The 13,454-nt window shown below is 38.0% G+C and overlaps 1 protein-coding gene across 1 annotated transcript in view; it reads right to left on the bottom strand.

Moving 5' to 3' along the window:
- AGPAT5 (1-acylglycerol-3-phosphate O-acyltransferase 5) overlaps positions 1–13,454 on the bottom strand; it is a 54,501-nt gene that overhangs the window by 23,670 nt on the left and 17,377 nt on the right. The window contains exons 4-5 of the mRNA XM_071442229.1: positions 10,030–10,119; positions 2,729–2,819 (exon numbers count right to left, since the gene is read on the bottom strand). Of these exons, the coding sequence (XP_071298330.1) occupies positions 2,729–2,819; positions 10,030–10,119 (181 nt within the window). The remainder of the gene's footprint in view (positions 1–2,728; positions 2,820–10,029; positions 10,120–13,454) is intronic.

Raw genomic sequence — 13,454 nt, 5'->3', positions numbered from 1 at the left:
CCTCTCTTTCAAGGGCTTAGAGTTTTAATTTTTTTGCTGCTTGATATCCTTCCATCCTATTCAGAGACAGTTAAGATTTATTTAAATATTCATATCAACACACACAATAGTTGAAATCAGGTATGTCACAATACTTCATTGTATGTCAATATCAGCTTTTCAAAAATTAATTTTAAATTTCATTTTGTCAAACTGGTCCTAGGATCAACTGTAAAGAGCCAGTAACTGTATGCAAAACTTAAAAAGAACATCAACATATGAGATGCAGCTCATCAACTGGTCCCACTAAGAGCAGGTAATTAAGTTCAGCCCAAGAATTCTGCCTAAACCAATGAATCTTCTCTAGAAGAGGATGAGAGTAAAAGTAAAATCCCACAAAAGCCTTTTTATACTTCCTCTCTGCAAAACTACTAAAACACATAAACACACTAATGTCAAAACCAGTATTTCAGACAGCATCATAAAAATTGAGTTATGCTTGTGCTCTAGGAATAGCTTTGTTATCTTTGGGGGTAATAGCTCTGATTCTAACATCGGTTTCTAGTTTATTTTTTCTTAATTAAACCACTTTTCCCAATATTAGACTTGCAGTATTTTGTCAACATAAAATTGAGCAAAAATGTAGAGAAAAAAATCATTTCAAAGTAAAAAAAAAGGAAACAAATTCCCCTATGTGTTGCTAAGGCTCACATTGAAGCACCGTGCTCTGTAACAAATATACTAAGATGACAAGACTAAATGATTAGACTACATTATATCCCCACAAAGAATCACATGCAATTTTATTTAAACTGTAAGTTACAGTATGTCCTCCTCACTCCTCTGGCTGGCAGAACTGCTGTGTGTTACTACCCTTCCTACAACTGTAGGAAGTGAGAAGTCCCTGGGATCTCTCGGACAAGCATGGCAAGGTGTGTTTGCTGGAGCTCAGCAGTTCCCATAACAGCGCTCCGGGGAGGCGGCCGAGGCTCAGCCTGCCCATGGCCACGGTGGCTCCCACGCTGCAGCCCCTGCACCCAGCCGGCACCGCGGGGACACCGGGGCTGCTCAGGGCAAGCCCCAGGCCAGGGCCAGCAGCACTGCACAGCAGCAGGGTGGGACCCTGGGGAGCTGGGATCACATCCTGCCAGCAGCCACGTGGAGCTCCCCATCCCCACAGCTCCCAGTGTACTGGGATGTGCCCTGGACTGGCACGTGCTCGAGGCTCAGCCCTCAGAACAGCCTGGTTCTGCTCTCAGTGTTGGCCCCTGCTTCTCAACACACCTGCACGAGGGGAGGGATGCACCAGTTCCCCTGAGCATCTGTATCTGTGTGGACATGCAGGTGAGCAGGGCCCCAGGGGAGCATAGACTGCCTCCCATCCTCCTCACCTAAAAAGTGGGACAGAGGCCAACAACAAAATAATTTAGCAGTGGGGAGAAGGAGATCAAGAGGATTCTTCAACAGAATTGGAGATACTTCTTGCTTAATAATTATTTGTTGTGAGAGTTTTTAAAAGGAGTAATTGTTGCAAAATAAAAACAGACCGGTACTGGAGAGAAAACCATTACAAGAAACAAACAGGTGCTCTGAAAGCACAAAAGCAGTGTTTTACTGTTTTGCAGACTGCAGAGATATAATTAAAAGGTGAAATAAAATAATAGTAAAACAGTAAGAGCCTTTTCCCTGAAGAAGAAGGTGAGGAAAAAAAAAACTATCAAACAACCCCCTCTCTCTGAACTCTCAAGGAACCACCAACCTAAATGAAACATTTGACTTTCATTTCCGACAGGAAACTGAAGCGATGAACAAATACATTATGACTTCAGCTCTCCTGCTCATACACGCAAACAAATTCCATTCTTCCCAAGGAGAAGAAAAGCATATATCCTTTTGGACAAGAGCTAACAATACTTAATAGCTTGATTATATCAACAGGCTGATTCACAGACTTGTGAATTCATTTCAGTGTGTCACAAAGATGAATTTACCAGACCTATTTGTTAGTCTTTGTTTACTTTTAGAGTGAATTATTTCACTTTTGGTCAACAGGAAAAAACAAAATCAGGAAACATGCTCACTGAAGTGTTGGATTTAAAGTTTACGTGCATACGATGTGAGAAAGTATGAAAAATCTTGGGACTCTTGGATTTTCTGCAAGCCTTTCTGAAAATGAAGTAATTCCATCTGTGTTATAGAGACAATGCCAACAATCAAAGCAACTCCAGAATAAAGTTCAACCATGGAACAGTGAGACTGGAAGGTGAGAGAGGAAGAAAACCAAAATGCCACAGGAGTACTAACACTAATTAAAAGTGAAATGGTGGAAGACTCTTTCTTTTAAAGCACAACAAGCTTTATGCAAAATATTCTTTATATTGACTAACAACTGTAATTGGAGCTACAATATCAACTTAGATGGACCAGTGCCCTGATTCAGTGTAGGCAATTCCTACAACCTTAAGGAGCAAGAAGATAAGTAAATACACAGCCATAGGTAGAAACTGCAGCGAGCCTTCTGGAGTACTGTTACTATTGTACATTGTAAAATGTGTGAAATGTCTGTATGTGAACTACCTTAATCTTATTCTGTAAGCAAAACAGTAGTTTATACTATTATAAAGCTTTAAATACCAAGCAGGTTTAAAAGTCCAGTTAAGGTGAGATGATCTTCATATTATGTAACAATTTTATATAATATATGTTAGCACAGTAACAAAAGAATTCTTTCAAAATTTTTTTTGCTTACCTTCCTTTTCAGCAAATGATTGACTATCCGCAATGACTTTTGGTATTTCTGGATTGTAACGAGTCCCCTCTGGAAAAATCACTAAATACATCTGTGGAATTAAAAAAGAAACAAAACAGACAAGTTCTTATGATGAATGTAAACTGACTGCTTTTACAGAAATTATCAACACTTTATAGGTCCATATTGTATTTAGCTCACACCATTGAGTATTGTAAGGATCAAAAGAAAATCAGAATACTTGAGCTAAAACTTCTTAGTCCTAAGAAACTTACTGCTCAAGGTTCATAATAATTTCCTTTGAAAATACACCATAGAATATACTCCATGTGATTTAGGAAGGGAGACAGCATGTGTCAACAGAAGTCAGCAATTCAGGAGCAGCTGATATCAACAAGAATATCAGTTTGAAGAGATTTTGAAAAGACAGACAAATAAATCACAAAGTGACCAATTTTTTTTAATAGTGATCTTGCCTCTAGTCTTTCCTTATACTGAAATATACAATAATTCATTCTTTATTAGAAATATTATAAATTGAAATGATAGATCTTTTGTGCCTTTTATGTCTCTCTCTGAATTGGATATTAAATATACTAGGAACTCAAACTCATAGTTTAGCGTAATTTGAACTTTAAAGTCACATTCCTTTAAGCATGAGTGTCTGCAAGGTTAGATTTCCCCAGTAAATTAATTTGCTTGTCTTTCAGCACCAAATCTATGGGTTCTCAAATGACTACACACTACTACTACTAAAGGTTGCCTAAGTATCTGCATATCTGACTGTAAAATTATGTATCCAAATAGGAGGAGTCAAATTTGACAATTTTCCATTTTCTTTTGAAACAGAACAGAGGGGTTTCGGGATTTTTGCGTGTGTGTGTGTCATACATAATCTCCTACAAACAAAGCTGATGCAAAACATCACTTAAACAGTGAAAATTCCATACTGGGGGCTCCTCTGCAGAAGCAACTATGGTCACAAATGATAACTGCTATGGAGTTAAACACAACACATTCATAGTAAAATGACTACTGTAAATACTTAATTTATTAACTTTGAAGAAAGCAGTCTCAAGAAACATTTGAAAGAAAATAAGATAATGGATTTACAAAACAGTCCAAGGAATATTATCATTGATTAGACAGAGACTTTGAGAATTGGAGTGCACATCACATTAAGATGCAAAGTTAAATAAAAACTCAAAAAGAGACACATAGGAATGCAACTTTGTGCTTCTGGCCCACAAAATATCAGTGTGTGCTGGTATTTGCACTTAATGATTGTGGAACAGCTACAAAAAGGGCTGAATGCCAAAAGACAGGCCCCAGCAAATGACCTCTCCAGAATCACCCCACAGTGAGGAAGGTTGAAAGGTGTACTAAAATGCAGAGGTGGGAAGAAATCTAGGAAATGTGCCAACCAGAGAAGCCAGCTGGAGATCAAGAAAAAGGAGAGCTGAGTACATAGCCTAGAACCTGACAGGGGAAGAAAAAAGGAAACGAACATCAAAAATAGCAAAACCAGTGTCAGTAGAGTAAAGAGAGTTAGGAGAAAGACTGTACAGTATGTTTGGGGGAAACTGGCAGACTGCAGAGGCAGGTGAAGTCCAAGAATGTTCAAGGACCCACAGAAATGCAAGATGTGTATAGATCTGGTGGTGAGGGAACAAAAGAAAATGGGTTTAAGAGTCAAGGTGCTTACTTTTTCATATATAACTGTAGCATAAGTATAGGGACAAGTACAGGAATCCTTAGACCCAGATGTAGTCCACACTTCCCCCAGTCATCTTTGCATTTCATATAAGAAGTATAATGTTGAAATATTTAAGTGACTAAGTAAAACTTTAGGACATAACATTCAAATCCAGATGCATTTTTCTTTCTTTTCATATATGTGCTTATGTGCAAAACTTGTAATTTGGATGCTTAAAATGGTACTTCAAGATGAGCTGTTCCAGTTGCACCCCCATTAAAGACTGCATTGCTCAGCTCTAAAGGGTAATACAGAGATGGTAACAGGTTATAGAGCATAGGAAATGAAGCACACAGGACAGGAATACCAGTCTTGGTACACAGCATTTACAAGCAGGCAACATTGTTACCAGTCTTCAAAGCAGATAATCACCCCCAAAAGCTGGTTGCACAGGGAACAGTATCTACTTACTGCAGTCCTATGTGTAACACAAACCAGGGACTGAAATTGTATTTTACTTATTAGTAAACCTCTACAACACAAGTAGCCAAACAGGTTTGTTGACCAGAATCTGAATATCTCTTGAGTTGAAAGCATACCAACAAGACAGAGGACTGGCCTTTGCATTAAATTCAGCATGTAATAACCTACCATATAGCTCATTAGGACTGTTTTAACAGTAGAATTCATGAATGTAAATAGATGACCTACTTATACTCCCATATAGTCCTGCACAAGACAAAGATATCCTGCAGTGCCAGAAGCACTTGTACAACTGGCTTTTCTCCCACCATGGGCAGCAGAAGTTAAATCCTTAAGCACTATTTCCAAACACTGTAAGAACTATAAATCTCTAAGATTTTAATAACTAAATAAGCTCCCCTGAACTTGAAATAAGAACTTGTAGGAACATTTTAATTGCCTAGAAACACTAGCTGCAGTTTAGGCTATTTTTAATACAGATTTTTGAGTTAGGGCAATTAGCTACATAAAAGTTACACACTTTATTGCTGCAAAATACAGTGCTCATGTTCAAAACAGCAGAGAGACAGTTTTGGTTTACCACAGTCCCTGATTCACTGAGACATCAATTTTAACCCAAGCAATAGGTGCCTATGCTCAGGTATGCATTTAATTCCATCTGTGTAATGGGTGGGTGTCAATAAACTTGGTATCTCTCATCAATTTGAAAGTTTCAAGGAGTGGATCAGGATTCATTTAGTAGAACCCTACTGATTCTTGTTGGAGACAGAAAATCAAAAAAGATGCAAGTCTTTTGCATTTTGCCAGTCAGGGCCTGAAGAGTCCCCAGTGCAATGTCCATGCACTTGCCCCAACCCACAAATGCAATGAATGGGAGATGGTAACTGCATTCTCCCAAACAGCAATGCTTCCCCAGCACTGTCAGGGTCTCATAGGCAAACAGAAATGGCAATGGCATTAAGAGGGGGTCATGCTCCCAGAGAGGGGATAGGGTAGCTGAGGGAGTCCCTGAGATAGCTGAGATAGCAGAGTGCCACAAATTGAGCTGGTGTGAGTGAAGCACAGGAAAGCAGCAAAGCGACACACAAGTCCCTGGAATACAGAACAACCATAAACATACAGCAAGAAAAGGTGGCAAAGGGCTTTGGAGAATGTCCTGGAGTGAGTAGATGCTACTCTGTAGAAGAACATAGGGCATGAAGAAGTGGTAACTACTGACTAAAGGTATCTTGCATTTACTGTGCTGCTCTCACGTGAAAAAGGGAAAACAAATATTTTCATTTACAAAATTCAAAATTGTCTTACACAATGCACTTGCTTAATTTTAGTATTATTATCACTGCTATTGTATCCTGACAGCTAAACAGATTCATATCTGCATCCATTTAGACCACTGCCTAGAAAGTATGCTTCTAGTGAATTGGATGAGAAACACTACCACTCAGATCAGTAACTGAAAAGCATATGGTATGAGAAAGCCTATCTGGTATAATTGGAACAAAATACAAAAGGTGATGTGGAAGAAGCAGGCAAGGACATCCGTGATTTATACGGTTGTCAGGGATTTGCAAATTAGTAACCATATCACAAAATTATTACATTAAGCCTCATAAGAGTTGTATTAATTAAACCTCTATGTTTTTATTGTTTGATTTCTTTCTTCATATGACAATGATTGTTCTATGACTGAATGAATGACAAAACCAAAACACATAGCAATCAGCTAAATATTGGTTGCACAGGGTTAAATCCCACATCTCAGAATGCAGATTTCCTACTCTGGATGCATGATGAAAAAAATAGAAGTGACATTTTCAGTCACAAGACATATGATTGCAATTTGTTAGCAATCAGTCAAATTTTATGGAATTTTAAACCAAATCACATCTTGAGTGAGTTTTATCAACAGAAGTCCTAATAATGCACCATTTAAGCATATAATTCAATGAGAGTTTGAAAAGCAAAGTGACTTCCAGAAACAACTAAGAAAATATATTAGTTCAAGATGCCCACTAAGAAAACACAGGTGCAACAATGTTTCAGTCTGCTATCAGCTTTGTGCCTGTCTGACACTGCTGGGCTGCATCTGGGAAGAGGCGTGGGCCAGTTGCACAGCTGAGGGCAGGAAAAGGGGCTGTTTATAGCAGACAGGTGGGTGCAAGTCACAAGACAAGGTGAGCAAGGAAAATCATGCAGTCCACTGTTGTCTACACAAAAAGAGGCATATCAGAGCACTGAGCAACTCATACTGTGCATGTAAGAGGCCAAGAGGCAGCCTTACTTTGTCTGTCAGTTTTAACTCAAATTTACTTGTCATACCTTTAAAATAAAAAAAAAAAAAGGTCCACAGAGAAGCAGTAAAGAACTTGCTGTGCTAAGGAGAACAGAAGACTGGTTCTGTTTTCCTACACATCTTCAATTTCTTAATGGGAAAAGGGATGGCTCCAGACAGACTGAACATTAATCATCTGGATTCTTTTGTTTAAATTGTATGCGGAGAGAAACTGTAAATAACAATGTGACCCTTAACACAGATTCCCGTCCATCTCTTCTTTATTGGTATATAAATCTTTCCTGAGCAGCTGAAAGGCCAGCTCATCTCTAGCACCACATTAAAGAAAGAACTCCACCATGTACACTCAGAATGATTAAGCTACACCAGCTGCCCACTACAGTGAGGAAAGTCCACCCTGAGCTGTACCATATAGTGCATGAAAATTCCAGAGTCATAGATTAGTTATTTTTGCATGAAGCTGATGAGTTCAGGGCATACTTGATCAAAATGTCTTCATTTTAAAAGCAATATGGTTGCTTGTAAATGTCATGCTCAGTTTCAGAACTGCATGAATAATGCAATAAGGACACAGGTTATCACGTTCTACAGTAGTAACTGTAGGTTAAAGGCCATTTAAGAGCATCTACATTTAAATTCTCAGATAAAGTGGGCTAAAAGAAGTTTAGTTTTCCCTCAAATGACAGCTCAATGGTCTGTGTCTTTTACCCCTGCAGATGCAAACATTTGCCTCAGTAAACAGGCTTTTAACAACTTTGGTTTTGTAAATTTAAGTGTCACTCCCTATACATTTCACTGAAAGATTTTAAATAATTAATTTCTGCAATACTTATTTCTCTTCTCTACTGCAATGCCTGATAATATGAGGCAAATGGCAACAACTGCCTGGTATCCAGATCCAGGTTCTGTGCTCATTTCCAACAGCACCAAACTCCCAGAGAGCTAAACAGCAGCAAAAAATAAGCATACCCAAGTGGTCTCATAATAACTAGGCACTAACTTTGATAGGTTAGGTATAGGCTTTCAATCTACACACAACTCAGGAGGGAGAAGAAAGATGATTCCACAAAGACTTCTGGATTTATTTCACTTACTAACCACATGGAAAGCAGAACCCACATCAGTTCTTATCTTTAAAGAAAAGCATTATGCTTAAACCTCTCCTTACATTCCAACTGTGCTAAAATGACACACTGCAGCGAGGCTGAACACCATGTACAGGTTTCCAAGGACATAATCAGAAGAGTTTCTAGGCACATCTTCCCAAGATTGTATTAAAAGAAAAATATACATTTTTCTAAAGGAGATTAATTCAACACAGACTTCAAATTAATACTCCTACCACAATGTAAACCTTATAATAACAACAAACTCCTGCTTTTTAGGGGGTGCAGAGGGAAGGCAGAAAGCCAGACTCAAGCAGAACCTGTCTTTTTAGCTAGCAAGAAAGCCATGGGCCTATGCAGGAAAACACCTTGCTGGCTTATTTCATCCAGACTAACTAAAATGAACTTAACCAGCACTCTGCAGGAGGAAAAATTGCTTAGGGGGATGACAACAAGCATGTTTCATACATCCTGCAAGCAGCCTTTGCTTATTCCATTACATCCCAAGTTTTACAGCAAGCAGAATCTTTACCACTGACATATGGCAAATAATGAGGCAACACAGCCTATTTATATCCCAGAACCCTCCCTGCTAATGAGGGTGCAGGTTGCCACCACTGAATATGACCATCTTCTCCATGAACATCCTTGATTAGATACTGTTTAGTTGTTGTAATGTATTTCTGGCCTAACTTATATGCTAACAATTGGAACTTTCTTTTCTTAATTATAACACAAAAAAAATAATGTTAAATCTTAACTGAAGACAAAAAGAGTTTGAGCACTGTCTGAAATAGGGACACTTTACTCATTTAAGCCCCTCAGTAAGCACAAGGTCAATTTACTTTTTCAACAGAGACACATGCACAACGATAAACTCACCATCTCCACATAAGAAAAAAAAATACTACTATGAATGTCAAAACAGCCCATGAACTCCTTTTACCCAAGTCTCAGGATATAAAAGTTTTGACAATATGGGGAGCCTAAGTCCTAATAACACAATTTTAAATAAAGTGGAAGTTTCACTGTTCTATATCAAGGCTTGCTTAGTTGTTTTCTTTTAGCTTGGCCAAAAAGGAAGAAAAAAGTCTAATGCACAGCAAGTAATGGAAGCAAGCACAGTGATTCTAACTACTGAGCCACAAACCATACAGGGAGTCATGAGAAAAGTCACTTGGCAGTAACAGTCATTCTTCAAATAGAAAATTATCAAGAGTTTGTTTTGGTTTTTTTTCCCTCCTCCAGGCATAGCAGACAAAGTTATTCAATTCTAAGATGTCACTGCCATTAAAAATGATTGATCATTGTGATGACTAATTAACATTTGGTAGGAAAGGTTCTTGACTTTTAGAAGTCGAGTGTATCAGTCTCTGACAAGCACACAGTAGTCAAAATGTTGTCTTTTGAAACAGAGGGTTTCTCCTTTGAAATAGAGGTTTCTCAAGGAAGGTACTATAGTTCATGTTCTAAGTCCAGACCCCCCTTGTCCTCTACAGAGAGGACCACAAAGCTGCTGTCAATCATAAAGAACCAGTCAAACTTTCCTTAGTTTAATTAGAGGTATCACTCTAATCACAGAAAGTAACTGTAAAAACACAGAAAGAAAACAAATCCATGATTACCATCTTAGTAGTTTGTGGATATCGGGCATGGCTCTTTTCTCCAACAAGCCTTTGCCATTAAAAAAGTCAAAGAAATGAGAAGGAAGGTATAAGCTTACTGGAGTCTCAGCTTTCATCTGGGCCCGCAACTTCTCTCTCATTTCTTTCTCATTGAATTTGGCACTTCTTTTTACATAGACTCCTCCATGCTATCAGAGAGAAAAAAAAAGGGGAAAGCATTAAATATTTAAGTAGTTTAAAGTAGAATAGCTGACAGAAGAACAAACAAGAGACAATGACAACTCATCTTTATGACTCACGCTGCAAATTGCCTACAAGAGTTTCTCTTATCACAAAAACATGTGAAACTAATTTTACATTTGCATATACTTCAGCTCACAAAATCCGTTTAAATAAAAATCAGATATAAAACCCCCCCAATGCATTAGACACTTGAAGTGTCTTGTTTAAAGGTGCTAAGTGATTAACTAGAAGATGGCATTAGAAGTCACCCCAGGGTATTTATTCCTGGCAATGCTGACATGCAGCTTCATTTGTGTATCAAGGCAAAATCACAGAACTGAAGTTACTCACATGCAAGTACTTACAGGTCAATGCTTTCAATTCTATGTGCCCTCTCTTAAATAGTAACTAATGCAAATACTGGAAATGCAAGTATCATACTTCTACATACATACTTCAAAATTTATCAATAGCACAAAAGTAACCAGCATAGTTTTTGAAAACCTCCATGCATTTTACTAGAGAACCAGACTTTTAATAAAGAAGTTATATACCAAGAAAATAATTAAATAAGTAAACCAAAATCTTCACAAAGCAAAGAATTTTGTAGAAGTATTTTTACTGAAAATTGTTATAAAAAGTAAAACTATGTCCTGGAAGAGATTAATTTTATAACTTGTTGCACACAATTTATCACAAAATTTCATTTAAAGTACACACAAAGAAAAATTTGCCCTATCATTTCCCTCTTCCACCACATTGTTTTATCTACAGAGAAAGAGTATGTAAACAAACATGCACCAACTATGAACTACTGATACAATGAAGTCTGGAAAAAACATGATTAGCTTCCAAATAACAGAATTTCAGGTTTAAGGTACATTGTTTTCATGGGTTTTCTGACTGACTCCATAACTTGGTAATACCCTTTTCTGTTCACCATGACAATTGGTATTGGGATTTGTCAGACAACTTCTGTTCATTTATGGTTTTGCATGCTCTTAACAGAAAGATGACAGCAAGATTAAAACTACTAAGAGCTGAGCCTCACTCAAATACCTGATCTCATGAAAAGATACAGTACATGGTAGAAACAGGACTGGTGGCTGTATGCAGAGCTGTGTCCCTGGCATGGACAGGAATAAAATTGGAAAGGTTAGGAGGAGGAAGGCAGAAGAAGGGGTCATGCAAAGTGCTTTCAGCATTCTCTTTTCATGGTGTGGAGAGATGGCTGCTTAGCTAGTGGTGTTGGATGTGACTTTTGAGTTGTTCTTCAAAGATTGTAGTGACAGGGAACAGAAAGCCAATGACACATTAGCTGCATACTAAATATTCTGTCTTAACTTTATCATCTGTGGTTCCCTCCCAAGGTGAAGTAGGCAGCTCTAACACTCAGCTCTGCTGCTGTGACTGGCAGGGGACCAAAACCATGAACAGAATTCCCCAGCTCACTGAGCTTGGCTGTGGCATGGTGTTGGGACCATCCCACAAGCAGTTTAACAGTTTCAGACAGAAAGCAACATGAACACAAAAACGTTTCTTCAGCTGTGTAGCAAACAGAGAGCCTCGTTATCTCCACACTCCACATGTAAGACCGTTTTCAAGATCTGACACTATTAAAGGGAAACAGAAGTCTGAAGCAGACTTAAGTCCAGCTGTATTCTGACACCCAACACAATCACCCCTTCCAGGAAGGGCAAACTCAGTTCAGTATAGGAAAAATTCATCTACTACATAAGACTTCCATGTAATAGGTAGGTCATCATTCTCTGTGAGCTCAGCTAGGTCAAGCCTTGATAAATGAGTGAAACCTGGAATTAAGGCATTCTCTTACCATCAAATTACTAATCAGTTGCAGTAAACTGGAAAAATACTGAACCAACTTTTCCTTGTTTGATTTGTCAACTTGGACAAATGAAGTTACTATTGGACTTTTTGGTCAGGGACACACACCATGACACCAAAGATAGATCTGGTGCTGCATGTCAGACATTTTAATGCTCAGAAATAGATTTGCACTTCTCAAGTAAATGAGCACAGAGTCATGTAACATAAGAACAGACAAAGTATCACAAGATCAGCGTTCCCTGCATTCACTCCAGCTCCTCCACCATGGCAGGTCCCCATGGCTCAGGGGTACAAAGCTAAAGACAGGCAGGATATGTGGCTAAAACTCGGGAACAGCCAAAAGGGTACACAAGCTGATGCTGGATAACAGAAAAGATAAAGACATACTCTCTATGACAGAAAGTCAAGATAACTGTGGGGTATCAAAAATACTTTTCAAAATTACATCCCAGCCTCATCAGGGATATAAGATAAATAGGAATGAACTGGATAGTATAAGCAAATAGGAGTGATGAGATGAATTGGTAGAAAATGATAGGGACAAAAAAAATAATTCAGATCCACGCAAAAATAATAAAGACAGCTTTAGGAAAAGAAAATTATTCTACTTAATAAATCAGACTTGGAACATAATAGGTTAATTTAAGTGTTTCTTTTCTTTCCTTGCTATTAGATAGCTGCCTCAAAAAAGAATGCTAGCTATGTGATTGTATACAGCTCAAATTCCCCAACTTGTATTGCATTTCCTTTTCAGTAAGAGATCAAATATATGAACGCTCTTCAAAACAGATTTCTGGAAGTACTGTTTTTAAGGTTATAATTTTTTTCCGCTGTACTTTAAAAGCCCCTCTCTCAGTCAACAATGGATTGTGTTTACAAATATACTTCCTTTGTGCCTGAATTTTGCTCTCCTGGACATCCAGACCACGTTTATTTCCAAACAGGATGTTTACCTGAGGAAGGGAATATGAATTCCGTAAGCATGGCGTAATTATGTGGCTCTGGAAACTTTTAGTGGAGTGTAAGTGACATCACTGACAGAACATCAACAGGAAGGGCAGGAAGTGTTTTATGTTTTTGCACTGTTTGGTGTGATAAAAACAATAAAAATACCTATTAGCTTGCACTGCAGGCCTTCTGCATCCCGTCTCAGTCATTTAGCCATATATGCATCACCACTGCCTGTCAATTGTGTCACTGATTTAAATATATACATAAATGTATATATAATCACTTCCCACTAAATCTTGCATAAGTTTTATTTTCTGAGGAGTCCAAATCTGAATAGATTTTATTTAATATATACATGTTTTGATTAAAAATGTAGGTAACATTCAGATTAATTTCCACAGGAACCTCCTTTTAACAGTCAATATACAGCTCAGGAAACTGAGCACCGGATATGCCACATAGCAAAAGTAATTTTCCAAAATCTTGAAAAAAATAATTTCCG

This window comes from Agelaius tricolor, unplaced genomic scaffold (assembly GCF_023055355.1).
Source record: "Agelaius tricolor isolate 1412-34295 unplaced genomic scaffold, bAgeTri1.0.p SCAF_1, whole genome shotgun sequence".
Lineage (NCBI taxonomy): Eukaryota > Metazoa > Chordata > Aves > Passeriformes > Icteridae > Agelaius > Agelaius tricolor.
This window is presented reverse-complemented; position numbering and strand designations above follow the sequence as displayed.